Source organism: Phalacrocorax carbo, chromosome 2, assembly GCF_963921805.1.
Source record: "Phalacrocorax carbo chromosome 2, bPhaCar2.1, whole genome shotgun sequence".
NCBI lineage: Eukaryota > Metazoa > Chordata > Aves > Suliformes > Phalacrocoracidae > Phalacrocorax > Phalacrocorax carbo.
In genome coordinates this window covers 50,003,000-50,022,460 of record NC_087514.1, presented here as the reverse complement: position 1 = coordinate 50,022,460, position 19,461 = coordinate 50,003,000, and the positions used below count along the sequence as shown (strand labels likewise).

The 19,461-nt window shown below is 39.3% G+C and overlaps 1 protein-coding gene across 2 annotated transcripts in view; it reads right to left on the bottom strand.

Moving 5' to 3' along the window:
* CDH2 (cadherin 2) overlaps positions 1-19,461 on the bottom strand; it is a 118,998-nt gene that overhangs the window by 22,992 nt on the left and 76,545 nt on the right. For both annotated transcript variants that reach the window (XM_064442814.1, XM_064442815.1), the window contains exons 3-10: positions 15,178-15,404; positions 13,193-13,339; positions 11,940-12,095; positions 10,022-10,166; positions 8,807-8,979; positions 4,199-4,336; positions 3,653-3,838; positions 1,121-1,377 (exon numbers count right to left, since the gene is read on the bottom strand). In XM_064442814.1, the coding sequence (XP_064298884.1) occupies positions 1,121-1,377; positions 3,653-3,838; positions 4,199-4,336; positions 8,807-8,979; positions 10,022-10,166; positions 11,940-12,095; positions 13,193-13,339; positions 15,178-15,404 (1,429 nt within the window). The remainder of the gene's footprint in view (positions 1-1,120; positions 1,378-3,652; positions 3,839-4,198; positions 4,337-8,806; positions 8,980-10,021; positions 10,167-11,939; positions 12,096-13,192; positions 13,340-15,177; positions 15,405-19,461) is intronic.

The window sequence follows — 19,461 nt, the reverse complement described above, 5'->3', positions numbered from 1 at the left end:
TACCTACCTGTTCATAGAAACTCTTATATTTTCTCTAACTTTATCTTATTAGAGCGCTGCGAGCAGGAGGTAATGATGGATAAAGAGTGTTAGAGTAGCACTAACTCACATTATTCTAGCACTTCCAGTATCACTTAAAGTTAATTTTTAGAGGCCTTGGTTTTAATGCATGCTTCTCTTCTTAATTTGAAAGAGGAGTGTCTTTCAAAATCATCCTTCTACCTGATAAATTTTCCCTTTGACATTAATCAAGTGCAAGCTATCTTAGGTCATTAAAATGCATATATTCTTAAGTCCTCATGCTATCATGTCTATGATGGTTATGCCCAGAAACGAGCAAACTATCAGCAACAGCTAACAAAAATTAAGAGAAAATAAATTTTTAAGAACCTTGTTTTTGAAAGGAACGACAGAAATTAACTTCTGGAGTTTCCTCCACATAAGCTAGAAAAGCTGTTGGATGAGCCAGGAACCCAAGTCCTGGCCCAAGGCTAGTGGCTGTGCCTTAGCCTTGCAGTCAATGACCATGTTTTAAATGAGGTACGTGAAAGTATGCGTTAAGATTTCCACATTCTATCCTCTTTATTTTTCTCATTTAGCACAGTTTTACACTTTAGATAAATTATGATCAAATTATGATCATAGCTATCAGAACAAGAGTTCACAGATGGACAACAGCAGCACTTCGTATCACTGGAGAATAAATGAGAAGAAAACCCTTAAGATTTGGTCAACAATCTGAGATGGTTTTGCTATTGTGTAAAAATTACTGGTTAATTTAAATTGCAAATTATCTTGGTTCACACAAGCATGTGCCTTCTCTGACTGGATTTGTTGGGATGCCACGTATACTTTAACACAGGTGCATAACTTCATTCTACCTTGATGAAGTGGGACTCAGCATTAGAAGATGACCAAGCCTACAGATCTATGAATGCTTGTCAGGTCACCTTCTCTACAGTCAAAAATCCCTTTGGAGAGCTGCACAAAAAGCTACAGGAGGTGTTGGTGTGTAGCCGTGTGCTATGGTAAATGCAGTCATTTCATATGCAGTCTCTTTGCTCCCCACCCATTCTGCAACATTCCAATTGTTAAACAACTGCAAAATATTTATATAGACCTTAAAGAGGTTTGCTGCATGTAACGATCTGGGTCCTGAGCAGTGAAAGTTGTCAACATGTTACCAGCAAGCAGCCCTTCTTCTTGACGTACAAGCTTAGGGTTTGGCACAAAATATGGGCTCTCATTCACATCAATGACCGTAATGGACACGGTTGCTGTTGACTGAGGAGGATGCTGAATCCCCTTAGCCAAAGGCACTTGATTTTCCGCAGCTACAGTAAGCACGAACATCCTGTTGGTCTCGAAGTCAATAGGCTGGGAAAAGCAAAGAGCAGGAAGTGTTAACATTTACTCACAGTAGTGATGGACAGACAGTATTTTTACTTTAAAGCTCCTTTTTAAACAGTGCTTGTATTGCTTTTCTCAAAAATGAGCACAGAGCCTAAAGAGAACACAATCAATGTAACATTTCAACATGAGACTGGGTTGGGTTTTTGCTTAGCAGCAGCAATTTTGAAGTCAGAGGCTAGAAACCTCGTCATTCTTGGATTTAACTTACTGTGATACTGCCATTAGTGGTAACTGAGGAAACAAGTAGTTTCATCAGAAGATGATGCAGAAACTCCCAGCTTTGTGCCAGGCACTCACACGAGCAGATATGCCTCCTGAGGCGCTATCATGGGGAGAGAAACCTGCCTCTATTAGGAGGACGAAGGTTTCCTTCAAACAAGATCATGACCATATCTAGCGCCATAGATCAGAGATCCTTATGCCCTTAATGTTTCATTAGAAAGACACTGTAATCCCAGATAATACACTGCTGGTATACCTACAGCTCCCATCTCTACAGCCTGGGCAACCTTCAGTTTGGGGACTTCCTCACTGAGCCAGAAGTCCAATTTAAGGAGGAGTAAAAAAAGTTTGAGGTTAGAGTTCCTCTGTCATGCTGCAGAGGGGTGAAGCATTTCCTGAGAACTGATTCACTTTAGTTCTATGCACTGTACTACGCGCACTGATTCTAGACTTGAAGGAACTCTGTACCTTACAGGGGCAGTTGGCACATTACAGTATGAAGTCAGTGATAAGAGAGAATCCAATCTTCATTACATGTTGACAGATCAACTCATTGCACTGCCAATAAAAACTGTAGGCAGGCTTCCAACTCTTCCCATGGCCAGGTGCTTAAAGGAGCGCTGCTGGCCAGATTGCAGAACTGCTATTTACCACCTCAGGCTGATTTTCCTGTGCTGTTTAAAAGCCTCTGATTTCAGACGGTATAGCTGGCCCCCTTCTGAACAGGCCCATCGTTCCCTTGCATTTGTAGGAAAAAAGTTCCTTTTCCAATGAGGCTCCCACATGCTGCTACTCTGTTGTTAAACCAGGTCAGATGTAGCAAAGCACTGAGGTATTCTGGCAGCAGAGGGGATAGAATATTTTAAAAGTAAATTCGTAAGTGAGCAAAGCTATATCAAATGTGTTAGATCTGGAATCTTAGGCTTGCTTTTGTTTCTGATACTTTCATTTAATCTGAGCATTTTCTAAATTCACTTTCCCAGACATTTCTAGTTTGATACCATTCCTAGATCTGAAAAAGATGCCAATGTGCCTAATTACAAAGCCCAGACACACAATTCTTGCTGGAAGACCGCAATAGAACAAGTAGCACCTCTGGGGAAGTGCAGTTATAAAACAGACAGTTCTTAAAAAACATACAACCTAGTGTGAATTACCTCTATAGCGGTACAAAAATTGTATCTTTTTCTCACCTAGATACTGAGAAGATAAAAAAAAAACCCAACAAAATCCAAAAAAGAGTGAAAAAAAAACCCACAAGCCAAAACCCGCAAAAAGGTGAACGTTTCAACTTCCAAATGGGAACAATGGCATCTCACACTTGACTTTGTAAGTGGATCAACCAAAACCAGAACAGGTCAACTCAGAGACGAGACGCTTATCAGAGGGCCATGAGGAAAGGTGGCTACTGCCTGGCAGTTTTAATTATAGAACCACATTGTTTTTATCACTTGAAATAAGTCACCCCTCAACATAGAGCTGTGCTGGCTAGAGAATGAAGATAGACAGATTATTCCATAAAAGGTATTTAAATAAGGTTTTAAAAATAGCCAGTCTTTAAAAGCCTCTTGTAGAAGTAGCCTCCCACCTATCACTTCTTCCTCTCTGATTGTGCCTTGACTACCTATATCTGTTCCTTAACGGGAACATGTTGACACAAAACCCGCAGACAACAAGTGTTGACTGCTAATGGAGGCCAGGAGATAGGAAGTTGTTCATTTACACTAGCAACAAATACTAAGCAGACGCTTTTGCACAGACTAATTCCTATCTCTTGGCAAATAAAGCTTCAAAATCTGACACTTTAAACTTTTAGAACTGATCAGTTGTAAAACTTGATAGTGTAAGGAAGGAAACACTCCAAGAGACGGATGGCTTGCTTCCACAAGACAGACGGTGCCCATCCATTTTACTTTCCAGACCCATGCTGGCCTCAGGAGTTCACAGTTTTCCCCCCTCAATGCTCTCCCACTTCTTCCATCCCTGCTTAGTTCTCTGAAGCAAAAGTATCTCTCACCTTCACAACAGTCACCAGCCCATCATTGCTATTGGGATCGGTCAGGATGGTAAATCGACCTGTCGGGTCTCCTCCGGTCATTCGGTACATCGCATTCCACGCAGGTGTGTGGGGCTGATCTTTATCCGTTACCGTCAGATTCGCCACGATCACATCCACCCTGTTTTCCGGCACTTCCCCATAGAACTGCATAGAACAAGAAGGCATTTTACCTCAGCTGCAAAAGCACACAAGAGCTACACCACTCTGAACATTCATCAATGTTAGGGAGCACGTCTCTCTTGACTGGAGCTCTGACAAGTTATCCAACAAAGTTTACCTGAGGCTACCCAGAAAACTGATGGTTTGATTCCCTTGTCGGCTTTTGCCTTTTGGCCTAAGCAGAATACCGTATCTAAGGGATATATATTCTGCATTTATTTCAATTCTGCCTGCCAGTACACTATTTAATAAGTAATAAATATTTACCGTCTGTGAATATAATGAGAAAAGCAGGGAAGGGTTATAAATATGCACATATTTCAGTTACTCCCACCCTGTACTCACAGTCATGGCGGTGAACTCTGGAGGATTGTCATTGACATCTGTCACAGTGATGACAGCAGTTGCTGTGTTTGAAAGACCGTATGTTGGGTTTCCTTCCATGTCCGTAGCTTGAATTATTAATGTATATTGTTGTACTTTCTAAAACACAAAATGACATCAACATAAGTTTTAGACAAAACTAACATTACCGTAGGACAGCAGGTGTTTCCAAAATTGCACTTCGCTAAGCAGTGGAGCCTATCACACTGTTTATTTTAGTTAGCATCACCTGAAATGACAGGAGTCAAATTTGTGCCACAGGAATACAGCACTGGGTTGCATCTCGCTACATTGAACTACTGCTTGATTTTCTTCAAATATCACTGAGACAAGAGCAGACTGCCTGTTTCCTACTCTCAAAATCAAAAACACTTTACACGGTTAATGCTACTATGACAGATTTAACAACGCTTTTCAAAGGGAGAAAAAAACAAGAGTGCAGTTTATACTAAAACAGGGCAAGTCCTCAGAAGCGTTTAAGAGAACTGAGCCAAGGTAGGTTTGTTGGCCAAACGGCCACAACTGCCAAGGTTTTGTTTCAGCTGAGCCCAAGTATAAAACTGCTGTTGCAACTTCTTGTGATCGCTATGGAAACCAAAGATGTCAAGGCTAACAGAGACTAGTAAGGGCACTGGGAGAAAGGGGGGAGGGAGCAGCCTCATGGGCTATTTCCATAAATGTTAAACAACCCAGCTGAAGATGGCCGCCGCTGCCTCCTCCTCCTCCTCCTCCCCCCCACAAGCCCCGCGCTGCCCTTGCCATCAGTAACGGCCCTCCGAGCCAGGCACTCCGCGCTCCTGCCACAGCTGGAGCGGGGCCAGGGCTCCCTCAAGCACAAGAAATGCCCAACTGAGACATCAAACCAGTTAGAAGTTTAAAACAAAGTTGACATGGTTGTGTTAAAAAAAAAAAATAAAGAAAAATTAGACAGATGTTCATTGTGTAGGGTTGCCGAGAAGTTGACTTTAGCTCCTCAACGGTTTGTGCCGTGAAATGCAAATATTGCATATGCTTTTTCATTTGCCAGTTCATTTTCCTAGTTCGGAGAGAACTAGGTGTTATCATTCAGTTCTTTCCAAAAGAAAGCACACAAACATAAGAAAATGTTATTACTTCGAAACATCACTTTCGTGAATGGTTTACTAACACTGGCAAAAAACCTTCTGGCAAAATAAAAATACTTAAAGAAAAACAGCTTTTTCACTCGGTACCTTATTTTCTCCCACTACTTAAAGACTGGGGTATATGACAGATGACTTTTCATGGAGACTGTTTACAGAAAAGGACTATGGATATGGATACAAAAATAAACAAGGGCAATTCCACTGAAAATGTCTAACTTTCTTGCAAAATTTTGGCCAAATATTATGAGAGACATTAGAGATTTAATGTTTATGCATACTTCCAAGCAGCAAATGTGAGCCATTGAATAAAAAAAAGTTTTTAAAATAAGCTGTATGAATCTATCTCCTACTGAAGATAATTTATGCTCACGTCCTCTTTCACAAAGGAACCCTTACACAACACACCTCAAATGTGTATTACTGCATATGCATTCTACAGTTCTTTAAAAAAAAGCAAGAGTAGTATTATCTAAACAGAAAGGCAATATATACATTTAGTAATGCATAAATATGTATACGAATTCTGGCTTGGAAAATATACTTGCAAAGTGACCTTCAAAAAGCTTAAACAAACATCCTAAAGGTTTCCTTCACGACACCAAGAGAAGCAGTCACAAGGGAATGAAAGAAATACTTTTACCACTCTCATCCAGGAAAAAAAAAACACACTTTACTTATTGTGAAGCAATAAAATCTAGAGCAGTATTGAAGCAGATCTTGCAGCCAGATGATTCTACGTTACTGAAACAGCAGGTGCTTCTGATTCATCTGGGTCTTAACACACTGATCCCAAGGAGCAAATTTCATTAAGGAAACTCCATTATTATTACACGGAGACTCAACTTCCGTACAATCTTCTTATTTAATTCCAACAGAAGCAGCACACTAGAAACTGCCCTCGAAAGCGCCCCAAATGACAGCGTATATGTGTTTTTGTTTGTTTTCCCCCTTCCAGCACTCACATACAGAAGATCAACTGCTGGGAATGAAATTTCAGAAATCGACAAGTGCACAACTTTTCAAGCGTGGGGAAGTTGGGGGAGGTGCCTCTCTGCTTTCAACTGCAGGTTGAGAAAGAGCCAGGAATAAGCCGTGGAGCATGTGTCAGCAGCCTGCATGGAGACTTTGCAGCAACACATCCGAAAATGAACTGGCAGCTTCAAGAAAGAACGCAGACCTCATCAGGTCACATCTTTCCACTTCAACACTGGCCAAATAAAAGAACACTTCACTGAATTAACCTCACGTGAGGCAGGAATGTCAGTGTGTAAATTTAAGTACCCTGCCTGAATTCTTTGGTACCTCCAGCAATAAGGCAGATGTTTTAATGCTGACGTGAATTCCACAGCAGTAGTGGAAGAAATAAGAACAGCTGGATCTCATGAAAGAGCATCTTTTGGGATAGCAAGTGAAAGACTTTCTTCTGCCTTTAGCTGAGTTCCCTACCTCAGCAACATTTCTCCTGTGCGTGTTAGCATAGATAATGCATTGTGCATGTTAACCTAAAATACTAGCAGATGAGGAATGCCATCAGAAGAACCACTCTTTTTTTTTTTTTTTACTTTTGTAATGCCTACAACACTTATGCTCCCATAAATAATGGGTCACGTAATTTAAGAATTTAAAATTGTGTGTAGTATTTAATGAGTCTAATTAGAGCTTTACAAAGACAGTCAAGACTTAAAGGGCAGAATTGCAGAAGTGGGTAGTGAAGCTGAAGTTCCTGGACAACAAGAAACCTTGTGCAACAAGGCACTCCCCCGCCTACCATCCGAAGACCTGCTTGATTCAGATCTGGCTTTCAAGGCTCCTGGTCGTTTTCATTTAATTGGCTTCCACAAAATGACTCAGGAAATGAAGGAAGCAGAGCAATGGCTTGGGAAGGAAACCATTTTATCTCATATTAGCCTAATTTAATATTTGCATGATTTAACATTGATCATTAATATTCAACATGTGCAAGAACTGTTTATAAATACTCATTTGGGTATCAGTACAGCGATCCATCATGAAAACTGATGGCAAATGACATCAGTTAATGCAAGGGCCTAAGCTCCACAGACAGCTGGTTTCTTCCAAGTTAAATCACTCTGGTACAGCTAGTCACTAAGTAATAAAGCTCAGAGTTATCGCTATGTCCTTCTGAAAGTTCACCTGTCAAAGATGACCAGGGGATTTTAGAAACAAGGGCAAAGCTGCCCATCATTCTTTTAATTTAATAGGGCAATACTGTAAAGTTCAGGGTTTTCCCTTCCTCAAATCCACCCTTTTCAAATCCAAGTTCAATAGAATGAATGTTAATAACTTTAAAAATTAATTGCAACATCTAACAGTCTGTTTAGCTTTTCAAATCTTCTGATTGCCCCTTTCAAACTCAGATGCATCAGAATATTAAAAGCCAGTCCAGAGCATCAGAAAGTATTTTCATTCTCCATTTTAATTAAGTATAAGCAAATAGCTAAAAGCCGAACAAGCAAATCCAGTTTAAAAAAAACCCTTCAGATTTAATGAGCTAAAATGAGGTTAGTAAGGCAAAAGTTGAAACAAGATGTGTTGAAATAAGATTTGTTTGGATTGCATAGTTTATTTATAAAATAATTCTTTTCTCTTGTGAAGTTTTCAAGCACTTCAAAAGCACAGTTAGTCCATGTGACAGATTGAGTTAGGAGGGAAAATATTTTTATTCCTATCTCACAGATGGATGAACTAGAGTAGAGGGTCTGGCACCCTCCTTCTCTGGTAGTAGGCACAGTGAAGAACTGTCTAGGCAGAATGGGACTTGCCCATCATGTAGAGCAGAGCATTACTGACAGTCAGATATTTTTATTATTTTTTTTAAAAAGGTTTTGAATGTGTGTCCAAGCTTCGAGACAAGTCTCTGTCTGGGCAGTTTTCAATACCAGCTAGTTCATTTCTTAGAAATGTGCTTTTCAAATTTTAAAAGCGACAACATTTTTCCTGGTTTATTTTAATATGCAAATTACTGCAAATTTAGCAACACAGTATCCAGAAGATTTCAAGTATTTACCACCTCTCTGTGAAGAGCAAGGAAGAGGACAGAAGCTCTCCTGAAGTTTCCAAAATAAATAAAACGTATAGCCGATTCCATTTTCCATCTACTCTTTGCCTGTGGAGCTCAGCAAAAGGAACAGGCTGAAGCTGAGAAACACCTCCCATCTCAGCACCCAGACCGAGCCTCTGAGGTCCTTATCTGCATCGCTCTGCTTAGTGTCTACCTTACAAACAGGCTTTCGAGACAAGATCCTTTCCATGACGTCATGGAACTAAGAGTGACTATATGTACAGAATGCGTGGGTCCAATTTTAATCCCCATCCTAATTCCCTCTTTTCCAGGGAGAAAGTTCAGACCGGGGAGGGAGACCAGTATTTGTAAATGCTTCTTCACAAAGTACAACCCAGCCTATGGGATTATGGCCTGCCATACCTCTCTGTCAAGCCCAGCTGCTACGGTGATAATGTCACCGGTCTCGTTGTTGATTGTAAACATGTTTGGAGAGGGGCTGCTCGGGGCCTGTGACAAGATTCTGTATCTCAGCATCCCATTCTGCGCATTGGGATCATCAGCATCGATGGCAGTAACAGTCATCACGTAGGTTCCTAGCAGCAGGATAAATAATTGATGTTATATAAACAGTTTACTCAGATCACACAAGATCACTTACAAGCAATGGTCAAAGCATGTATTTCTTTTGGTAAACTCTGCACATTCCTTCTCTTACTTAAAACAAACTTGTTAAACCCAAGGCTCACCAACAGGATAATTAAAATACACAGGAGGAGATAAAAATACTTTGTGTTTATAAAATATCAGATTTGCTTAGAACTGAAGAAGCTCCACAAACAATGAAATCCTACAATTGTGCCATAAATAACATTTCTGTAACAACAGAGCTCCTCACGTTTAGATAAAAATGTTATTAATTGGGCCAAAGGAAATATATTTAATTTTCAGAATTGGTGCGCACACTGATGATGATTGAAAATCAGTGTAAATAAAACTCTTTCAAAGGTCTGAGATGCATGTTCTTTTCATCTCAAATGCCAAGTCAACACTGCAAAGTGAGAAAATGCATTTCTTGTGCTAACCTTTCTAAAAAATTCATTTCACACTACTGACAAATTAAGAAAGTGGTTTCAGCCATAGTGCAAACTTCAGCCTGAGCCGATTAGAATTTTAATGAGATGTGAACAACATTTAGGGCTTTCTTGAGAATTCAAATGAAACTGATTTCAAATCCCAGTATTTGCAAAGCCTCTGAGATTCAGAACTAGAACAGGATCTGCTGATATTTCGCAGGTCTCTCATACCCTGAGCTGTCAACTAAATGAACGTCAATGGCTATCATGAACATAACTGCAAGAACTGTGACACTATAGATCGGATTTTCAAGAACAGGCACCTAAAAGTCATATTCTTAAAGACTTCTCTGTTTTAGTTTATGTACATAATACTTTCTTCTTTTGGGAATTAATCCTAGCATGCTAGCATGTGAATTAAAAACAAGGTGAAAAAATTAAGATGCTGAGATTTTGCTCATTACACTAATAAGACACCTGTGAAAACGTTACAAGGTCTGAATGCACCCCCTTCATCACCTTCAAAATGTTACTGCATACACTTTGAAAGCCCATATATTACCTGGCTTTGATCCTTCAGGGACTGTCCCATTCCAAACCTGGTGTAAGAATTCAGGTCTATTGTCATTCATATCAATGACATTAATAACAATGTCAATAGGATTTTCCACCTGGTTTCCGTTTACATCCACTGCGTGTGCTCTCAGCTGCAAACATCATTAACAGTATTAGAATTTGCACAACATACAGGCACAAATAGATACAGTAATGGTGGCAGGAAGTTTCAGGCCAGACATTTTTAACTGAATATATTTTGTTGTCTGCCACTGCTCCCTCATATCAACCATCCGAGTTTCCAAGTTGCTAACAGAACTGCTGTTCAGACTTCCAAACTATTCTAAGCTGCAGATTTACTTCTTTGATTTGCTGAAAATTATTTTGAATCATGTATTTTCGATTAATACCAAAGCCTACTGTCATATATAAATCTGTTTTTAATAATGACTGTTAGAAAACAGATTCTAAAAACATGGAGGTTTATATCAAACAGATAGCAACTTATTAACAATCCATAGGGAATGAACACTGGCACCACTTTCAAAAATTCTTTACTGATATTATGGATATTGAATAGACATGAACGCATAGGAGAAGCATACAGAATAGATTTGTGCTACCTGGAACACCAAGGCAAGGTTTGTAATAAATCACTGTCAGTAAACACACTGAAATTCCAGGCTAAAATTAAGCTAAAAGTTTATGGACTGAGTTTGAAAGATACTGAAACACCTAAATTTAATGCCCCGAATGTGAAAAAGGACTGAGTAACTACCTTTGACAGCCAGGTTTACCTAAATCATCTTAAATTGGACAGCCAAAAAAAAGGAACATGGTACTTTCTGCAAATTTAAACCTATGTATCCAGGCCAGAGCCTGGCAATCGCTACGCAAAACAGCGATTTCTCCTATGGCAGTCCTGCTGAAGGCCATTATATACACACATGCACACACGCACACACACACATATATATATATATGTAGGTGTCTTCTGGCTACAAACCTACTAGAAAGGAGCAAGAGGGCATTATTAACTCACCACTCTAGAAATGACTCATATAAATGTAAATTCCTAAGTCAGTAAAATCTTGAATTGCCAATGCCACATTCTCAGTAAAATTCTTGTGGGTGCCAGAGCTGCTGTAGTCTGGCGAAAGTCATTCCCCCCGCCTCCACCCAGATGCCTCCTGCCGCCTCCCCTGTTCAGGAGCAGCATTCGAAGGGCCTCCCAGAGCACGAGGCAAGGAGTGTTTTAACCCACGACATGCTGGAAACTCTCTCTAGGAGCTGAGCGACTTCTGTAATGATTTCAGTGTGGTCTCTCAAAAGCAGAGACAACTTTAGGTCACAGCCTGGTCTCCCCCCTTCCTTCAAACCTTTCTTTTCCTCTAATACTGGAATCCGTGGTCTACTTTGTCAATTTCTTTAGAGCAAAGAATATCATTTTCATAAGTTGACAGACCTAATTTACAATTCCATTAAAATGCTTAGATTTGCCCCTGAAAGTGAAAATTGGTAGGTTATTCTTCCCATCCATTTCTCAAATCACAGCTGCTGCAGTTCTAATAGCAGTCACATCCTAATTTAAGTTGCTGAATTAAAAGTAAACTTTTGAAAAAATATACAATACAGTGGAGACTGTGATCAGTGGTCTGTATTTGAAATATAAGCTACAGTATCCATATTTCAATCTTTTAAAATTACTTTATCTAAATACATTTAATCACTGTTTATGTATGTTAATGTATTTAAGCTGCTTAAACATAGTACGAGTTAGCCTTAGTAAGTACAATAAATACAAATCTGCTACAAACTCTTCAAATCATATCTCATAGAGAACTAAATGCTGGCTGCTCAAGTCATGTTTGAAGCAGATGTTAATCTTCAATTTGATAATCTGATTTATGGTGAATTAAACTTACATGAAAAGAAGCAATCTGCTCCCGGTCTAAAGGCTTTGTCACAGACAGCTGTCCTGAGATGGGGTTGATGATGAAGATGCCTGTTGGAGGCTGGTCAGCTCCTGGGCCAGTCACACTGTACCGTAGGGAGAGGCTTTTATCACGATCGGACCTAATCTACATGTCAAAAAAGAGAATGTTTGCATTAGCTACAAATCACCAGTGGATGGGACTGCTGATGAGACAAGCAGCAGCTCTTTTTTTTCCATCTTTAAACTAAACTTGTAAAAATAATTATCCTGGAAATGATATAAAGTTAGTATAAAGTTTGAGGTTTTCAAATGTACTGTGGCAGAAGGCTGGTCAATTCATTTTCAGGAACATAAAAATATCCCTGCTTATTTCTCATAACAGGATGGATTGTTCTACACCAACACAAATAAGTACTCTTACCTTATACAGAATTGTTCAGATCCTAGAAAAATCATAAAACTACATTAAAAAATTAAAAGTCGGTTTTGGTTTTTTTTTTCTTCCTCCTGTATCTTCCCAGACCAAAGCTACAGACTGTCTTCACTACTAGCAGCAGCCCTTTAGAAACTTACATTTTTTTGTTTAAAGACTGATTTTTGGTCTCGTCTTCCGAGGAAAAAAATTAAAGGTCAGTGGATCTGTGAGGAGCAGGTGAATCACCAGCATGCACATCAACAAAGCAGAGCAAAACTACAACCTATCAACTTGGGCTAATGCTCTACCAGGTTCCAAAAATCCTTGCAGAAGTTGATCATGACCAACCAGCACCATGGCTGGAAGTCCTCTCCTGTGCTGGGCTCCTGGACAATGGCCATGTCTGTGCCATGTCCTATGGAACAGCTAGTGTCCTAGCACCCTCATCCTGTTTCCTCCCGCCTCCTGGTGCACTCATCCTCCTGCTCACCCCCACACCCTTCCCCAGGTGGAAAAACTCCAGTGCAGAAGGCTGGAGAACTAAACAGGCAGAGATCCTCCCTAACCACTTAAGGAAGTTACCACAGCACTTACCACTCGAACCAAGGTCACCTTCCACCACTACAGGAGCATAGGGACAACTCAAAAAAAAAAACAAACCAAACCTCGTAAATGCAGCCTAGCCCAATATGTACAGAGGCAGCAACCTAAACCAACTCAAAAGACTCTGATAAACATTTAGACTACAAACAAGACATCATTCACACAAAATCTCTTCAAGAGCTCTCTGAGGGACACTGAAACCACATTGCTATTAACTTTCTTACCCTAACTAATTCCTGAGGAAAAGGTCCTCTGGAATTTTCTGGTAGGTTGATTGGAGGAATAACCCAGTCTCTCTTCTGCCTCTTCAGAGGGCTGCTGTGCTTGTATTGTTGCCATGGAAATACGATGTCTTCAATTTTCTTTTGGTCCTTTCCCAGGTACAAGATAAAATTAAGCACATGTTAGAAGAAGAATTACTAGCAGACATTATAAAATAACTCAGATACAATTAGATAATTGACTGAAAGGCTGTCTTTCCTTTGTGTTCATAGAACTGTTTCATTTACATTCACAGTGAGGTATGAAAATAACCAATATTATTTAGAACTACATTGCAAAATTTTAAGAACTCCTTTTTCCCCGTATTCAAGTTGGAGGAGAAATGGAATTATAAACCATTTATAACATGGCACTACTGTGTAAACTATTCTGCACTTCCTGAAAAGTAGTTAAAATTTTGCAGATTTAATATTATGCATTTATGTATTTCTCATTAGCCAGAGCTTCAGTTCAGGTAATGTGCTACTGTACATTAAATTTAGATCTGGGTGTGCTAAAATATAATTTGAGTTCCAAGAGAAGTTTAATACATACTGGTAAGGAACGTCTCAAATATTTATGACCCTATTAAATCCCATAGAATTAATGCTGTAATTATTTTAAACCTATGTCAGCCATGATGGATGCAGTAGATGACCCACTTTACACATTGGGCATTAATCTCTGCTGGGTGTCAACATTCCCTTCCTATTCCTTTCTATATCTGCACTCATTGAAGCCTTTGGATGCCAGCACACATACAGCCATGCTAGCTTGCTTAAGGGTGGAGACAGGGCAACAAAAACTTTTTCCAAATCTTTTAAGATAAAAAACTATGAAAAAAAAAAAAACTAATCAAGTATGCCACAGAGTACAAACAGATGCCCAGCTGAAGGCCGGATTCCACTACTCTACATTCTGCTGATGGCAAGGATGCCTGAACTGGATCTTTGGAAAGAACAGGGCACGCCCTGGCATACCTAAGTATCCGCTCTTTTACTAGATTTTTACAGACAAAAATGACATTTCCTTTGTTAAAAACATGCCTTAGAAGATTTAAAACAATCATCAAGCAAGCAAACAGAAAACTGAGGATTGCACAGCTATGGTCTCCAGTGTGTTCTTGGGTAAAATGTCTCACATAACCACAGTCTATTTTGACATTATGCTTAATCTTTAATGTGTACCTATTACAGGTATGTTAATCTATGAATAAATTTTGTGCTTTATTTCTAAACTAAGCATTTTATAATAGAAAGTAAGAAGCAGCAGGCAGCAAGTAATACAACAGAAAACAGTAGTAGATCTAATACTGTTTTCCTAAAGTAAATGCACTGTTCTTTGTATATTGCTAGGTTAGATTTTTGCTACAGTATGTGTTTTATCCCATGGCAGCTTCCAGCAGAGGGAGACTAGCTTCCTTCCTTACCAAGTAGTGCTGGAATCATGAATAATTTACAATCTCCATTTGATTATGAAGGGACAAGACAAAGCCAATATTCCCTGCCAGAAATGCTTTCCTACTACTGCTGTAAATCTACAGCTCCCATCTAATAAACCTGACTGATGCATTCTAGCACAAATTTGTTTATTTTGTGGTTATATTTAACCGCTTGCATAAATACTGGAATACTTTCAAGCAATTTAAAATAAAGAAATGACCACGTCTGACTTAAATTCAGGTATAAATCTCAAAACTATACAAACAAAAAGCTCGAACATAAACGAATCCTATATACTTAAACAGGCATGCCTTTCCATGCCTTAGCAAAGCTACAGAATAACAGGCTATAAAAACATTCTTCCTGAGGCTCCAGCTTTGCATGCACTAGTTGTCCATTAATAAAATGCCTCATGGAGAGGTACACGACAGACAGAATCAAATCCCTATTTTTAGGCCTGTTTGCAGAGATGCATTTATACAGGCCGCATTTAGTTGTTTTTTCACCTTTTCTGAAGCCCCTGTGAAGGCTGGTTGAGGGGTTAGCTTCACTCTCATTTGCCATTCTTCCTGGGTTTCCTTGTCTTGAGCAGACACAACGAACTCTGTGGGCTCTGCTGAAAGTTGAAAGCTTCGCTCTGCATAGACCACACCATCTTCGCCTACTCTGAAATCTTCTGGCTCACTGCTTCCAAAGTGTATTTTTTTGTTTTCATCACAGCTTCGAAACTTCACTGCAAAACAGACACAAAATGAAGAACAAAAAATGAAAAAGCAATCCACTTGAACTTAGTGTGACATAAAATGCATTAAAAATACTGAAAGGCAGAAAGACTGAACTTGTTGCTGTTATTACCACCACATTCAATTTTGAGTGAAGACTACAGTAGGGGCCAGTCCACATAACAGTGCTATCCTTCTGTTGAGTGCTAGGCAAAATTTTTAACCCTGGATAGAGTGCCTGCCTCCCAAAGACCTGTCCCCCACCACAAGAAAACCCTTTCCCTCCATGTCCTAAGCGATGTTTTGTTTGGTTTTCAGTGGAACGGCTGTAGGGATTTGCACCTCGAGCCTCACAAAGATCCAGTCAATTCATTAAACACACTTAACAAATTATACTGCAACCACAGTCACAAACACAACCGTGCTTCCAGTGCCTTCTCTGCCAACAGCGGCAAGGCAGAAACCCAGAAGTCCATTAAGAGATTAACTCCTGTGCCCAGCTCAGCCTGTGATTCAGCTGTATCATCTCACGTAGGTCATTTATGAGCTCTGGGCCCGAGTTTCCTCATCGCTCATCTACAAGATGAAGTCAGCAGTAAATACTTACCTCACAGAGAAAATCTAAGTTAAAGACTTAACTTCCCCCCACCCTTTAAAAAGCTATTTCACGTACCACACATGTCCATTCATCTACTTTGGAGTTACCCATTCTTGTTTAATTCTCCCCCTCCCTCCTTTTGTCCTGTCTGAAAGATGCACATTGGAACAAGAAGTCACTAAAACTCATTGTACAGATAATGATGGCAAGTGCACAAAACAGAACAGATAACAGGTTGCTGCTTTCTTTACCCAATTGCTTTCACTACCACTTATCTTCTGGGTTACTACAAATAATAGTAGGTAAAAAATGAAAGTCTGCTTTTATAACCAATGATCGTCCTTTAATGTTTCCAAAGCATTATGAAATATTTTGATTGTATGAGCAACAGAAGTGCAAAATATCATTACGAAGGTTGTGCTGAAATGCACATAGTGAAGATGAAGATGAAATGAGACTTTATGCTTCATTTCAGTTATTGGACTTTTTATACTGTGCTAAACCATGCACAAACTACTTAGCTTCAAAACCTAAAGGTCCCTCTCAAGAAGAATCACTACTAAGTGTCATGCATCATATGCTTTCTTCTGTAATGGACTTGTTTCAGGAAGGTACTGAGAACAAGAATCATACCTTTTTGTATTTGAACTTCAGGGGCCAAGCTGGTGTTCAGATGACACATAAAATTTGTTTCCTTACTGCACCCTTTCAGTTATCCAGAATCGCCCCTTTGCCCTCTCCTCACAGAAAAGACTGTACAAAATACTCCTTCGAAAGGGTCCATCGTGTACAAAAATGAGACAAAAGCACAGCACTCCTCAAAATAAATTATAAAACGTCAACCTTCTTAACATCCATCTTGCTGGGCTGGGCAGGGATACTGCTCTTTCCAGGCGGCTCGCAGAGCTTGAAAGTCTCCCTCTGTGTAACGCCAGGCTCACCTTGGGGAGAGGAGCATGCCATGTCCCACAAAGCACTGAACCCAGAAGAAGAGATCTGCCTGGGTAAAAGGCTGAAGGCTCACTGCTAGGGCTCCTCGCAGATGTTGCATCGGTTCTTCCTCATTAGCAGTGAGAGTGCTTCACTGAAATGCTAATACTCAGCCTCTCATACATACTACTCTATAGGCAAGCCCTACTACTCAAGTCTATCCTACCTGCTCCATGAAGTACAACTGACCTATTTTCCTATGGATCTACAGACTACAGGTCTCCAAGATCTGGAGGAGACAGAACCTCTGGTTTGCTGTTCACATGGGAGGAGAAAACAGACAGGCAGAAAGTCCAGCTCGCAGATGTTGACCATCCCAGTGGTCTCCTACTCTTTCCAACACTGAGCCTTGCTGCTCGAGTCAGTATGCTAAAACAAAACAGCCATCTGAGAAAACGCACGATTCTAAACCAAGGATATAAAACTACCAGTTAAAACAACTACACAAGTACCCAGGTATCATTACTACAGTCCTAATTCTGTAATTCTGATTAGCCAGCCTTCAGAGCTGGATATTCTGTATTGTTTAGCACAAAAATAAAAAGGTGTCCAAGAAGAATTTACTCAAAAGTCCCTACATATAATGATTTAAGAACTTAACGACTGGACTACCAAACAGTGCCGCTTGTACTGGCGTTCAGAGGCACAGACCACCCATACCCCAGGCATGAAGAAAGCTGGGCCTCCTCCAAGCGCCATCTCTGTTCACAAACAAAACTCTTGGAAACAGTTCACATTAAGAGACTAAGGAAAAAAACCATCAGCAATATATCCCATAGCTCCGTGCCTCTGCTGACCTCTCATCTCAGCTATAGCTGCTCTCTGAATCGGCTCTTCAAAAGAGAGGCTTGACCAAACGGACAAAGAACGAGCCAGATTCACTTCTGGCTCTTCTCAGACTTACTTCTGAAAAGTAGGGAGAGGGAAAGAAAATTAATATTAATCTAAACTTTGATCACTTTCTTTCAAAAGGTGAAATTTACAATGAGCATTACAGTCATTAAGGTCCAAAAGACTGAGATATCACAACAATATTTTGTAAAAAAATTATTTCTCAACTATTGCACAGTAACATTAATTTTTATATACTTAAATTCATAAAGAAGAGCATTTCTTTCCTCCCATCTTCTTACATATAGACTCCAGTAGCAAAAAAAAAAAAACCAAAAAAACCCCAAACAAAAAACCAACAAAAAACAAAACCAAGAAAGAACCACCCTCCTAGCCACTTCATTGATATTCCTCCTCCAGGCGACTGTGTATTATGAAATAAAATGAAAATCCCTTTCCTTTGACAGTATCCTGGTAAAAATGTATAAAGTTGTCAATGCTTTGTGAGAATTATTCTCCCTTTGCAAGGAGCACACATTAACAAATTATACTCAAGTACAGCCATCCATAATTAAATTACCTTGACAGAGTACAGGTTATGCAGTAGCTACTCTCCCCCCAGCTGCATGGTTATCAGTCTTGTAAATTCGATTTACATCACTTTGCTTCATTTTTCAGTGTTCAACTGGTATGAACAAAGAGTGATTTCTGACTGTAGGTTTTGAGGCAAAGATTTTTGCACAAATGCGACAGGAAATACTTTTTTCACTGAGAATAATGGTTGCTTATACCAACCATGTTCTTTCTAACAACCACATGGAAAGGAGGCATGCTTTCCAAAAGTTATTTTCTGTTGACAGATCAATCATATGGATTCTTTTAATTTTAAAAAGGGTTAACTAGATATAGTATATAGCATCATCACTTTACATGCAATAGAAAAAGTAATCAAGTATCATATTTTACTGCTTTTTAGTAACACTCTTCACATAAATGATCCGATACGAGTGTCTCAATCTGTAAAAACAATGCTGATTTTTAAAGATTTCTCTTTTGAATATCTTCTGCACCTTCTGAAAAGCATCTGTTTTTAAAAAGATTTCTAAGTATATTATTTGAAAGTGCTAGGAAGTATTCAATCATAGTCTGAAATAACTTTTCGTTTTAAAGAGAATACCTTTGGTCCTATCAGAACAATAATATGCACACCAGCTTTGACACATGGGAGGAAATGCAATTAGTTCACATGCTCAAAATAAGGCAAAAATGCACCAGGATTTACAAAAACAGGGTCTTTAAACAGAAGAAAAATTGTGTTTTGTATTAGCATGTGATTATTACTAAACATTGGACCCTAAGACTAAAGACCATTAGTATCCTAATTTAGGAGTCTTTTCTTGTCCTAAAACCAAGACAAGTATAATCTATTAAAAAAGAAAAAGAGAGAACCTCTGTGACGACATTTTAAAATGAAAATCTACAGCTCTGTGGTACTAAAGCAAGCTTTCAAGCTAATACTCTTGCACAGAAGTAATTACAATGTATGCATACATGTGTAGTGTACAAAATATTAAGAACTAAGCATGCAAATTCATTTAAAGTGCACTACAGAGCTACACCACTCATATTGAGGTCTCCCAAGATGAATG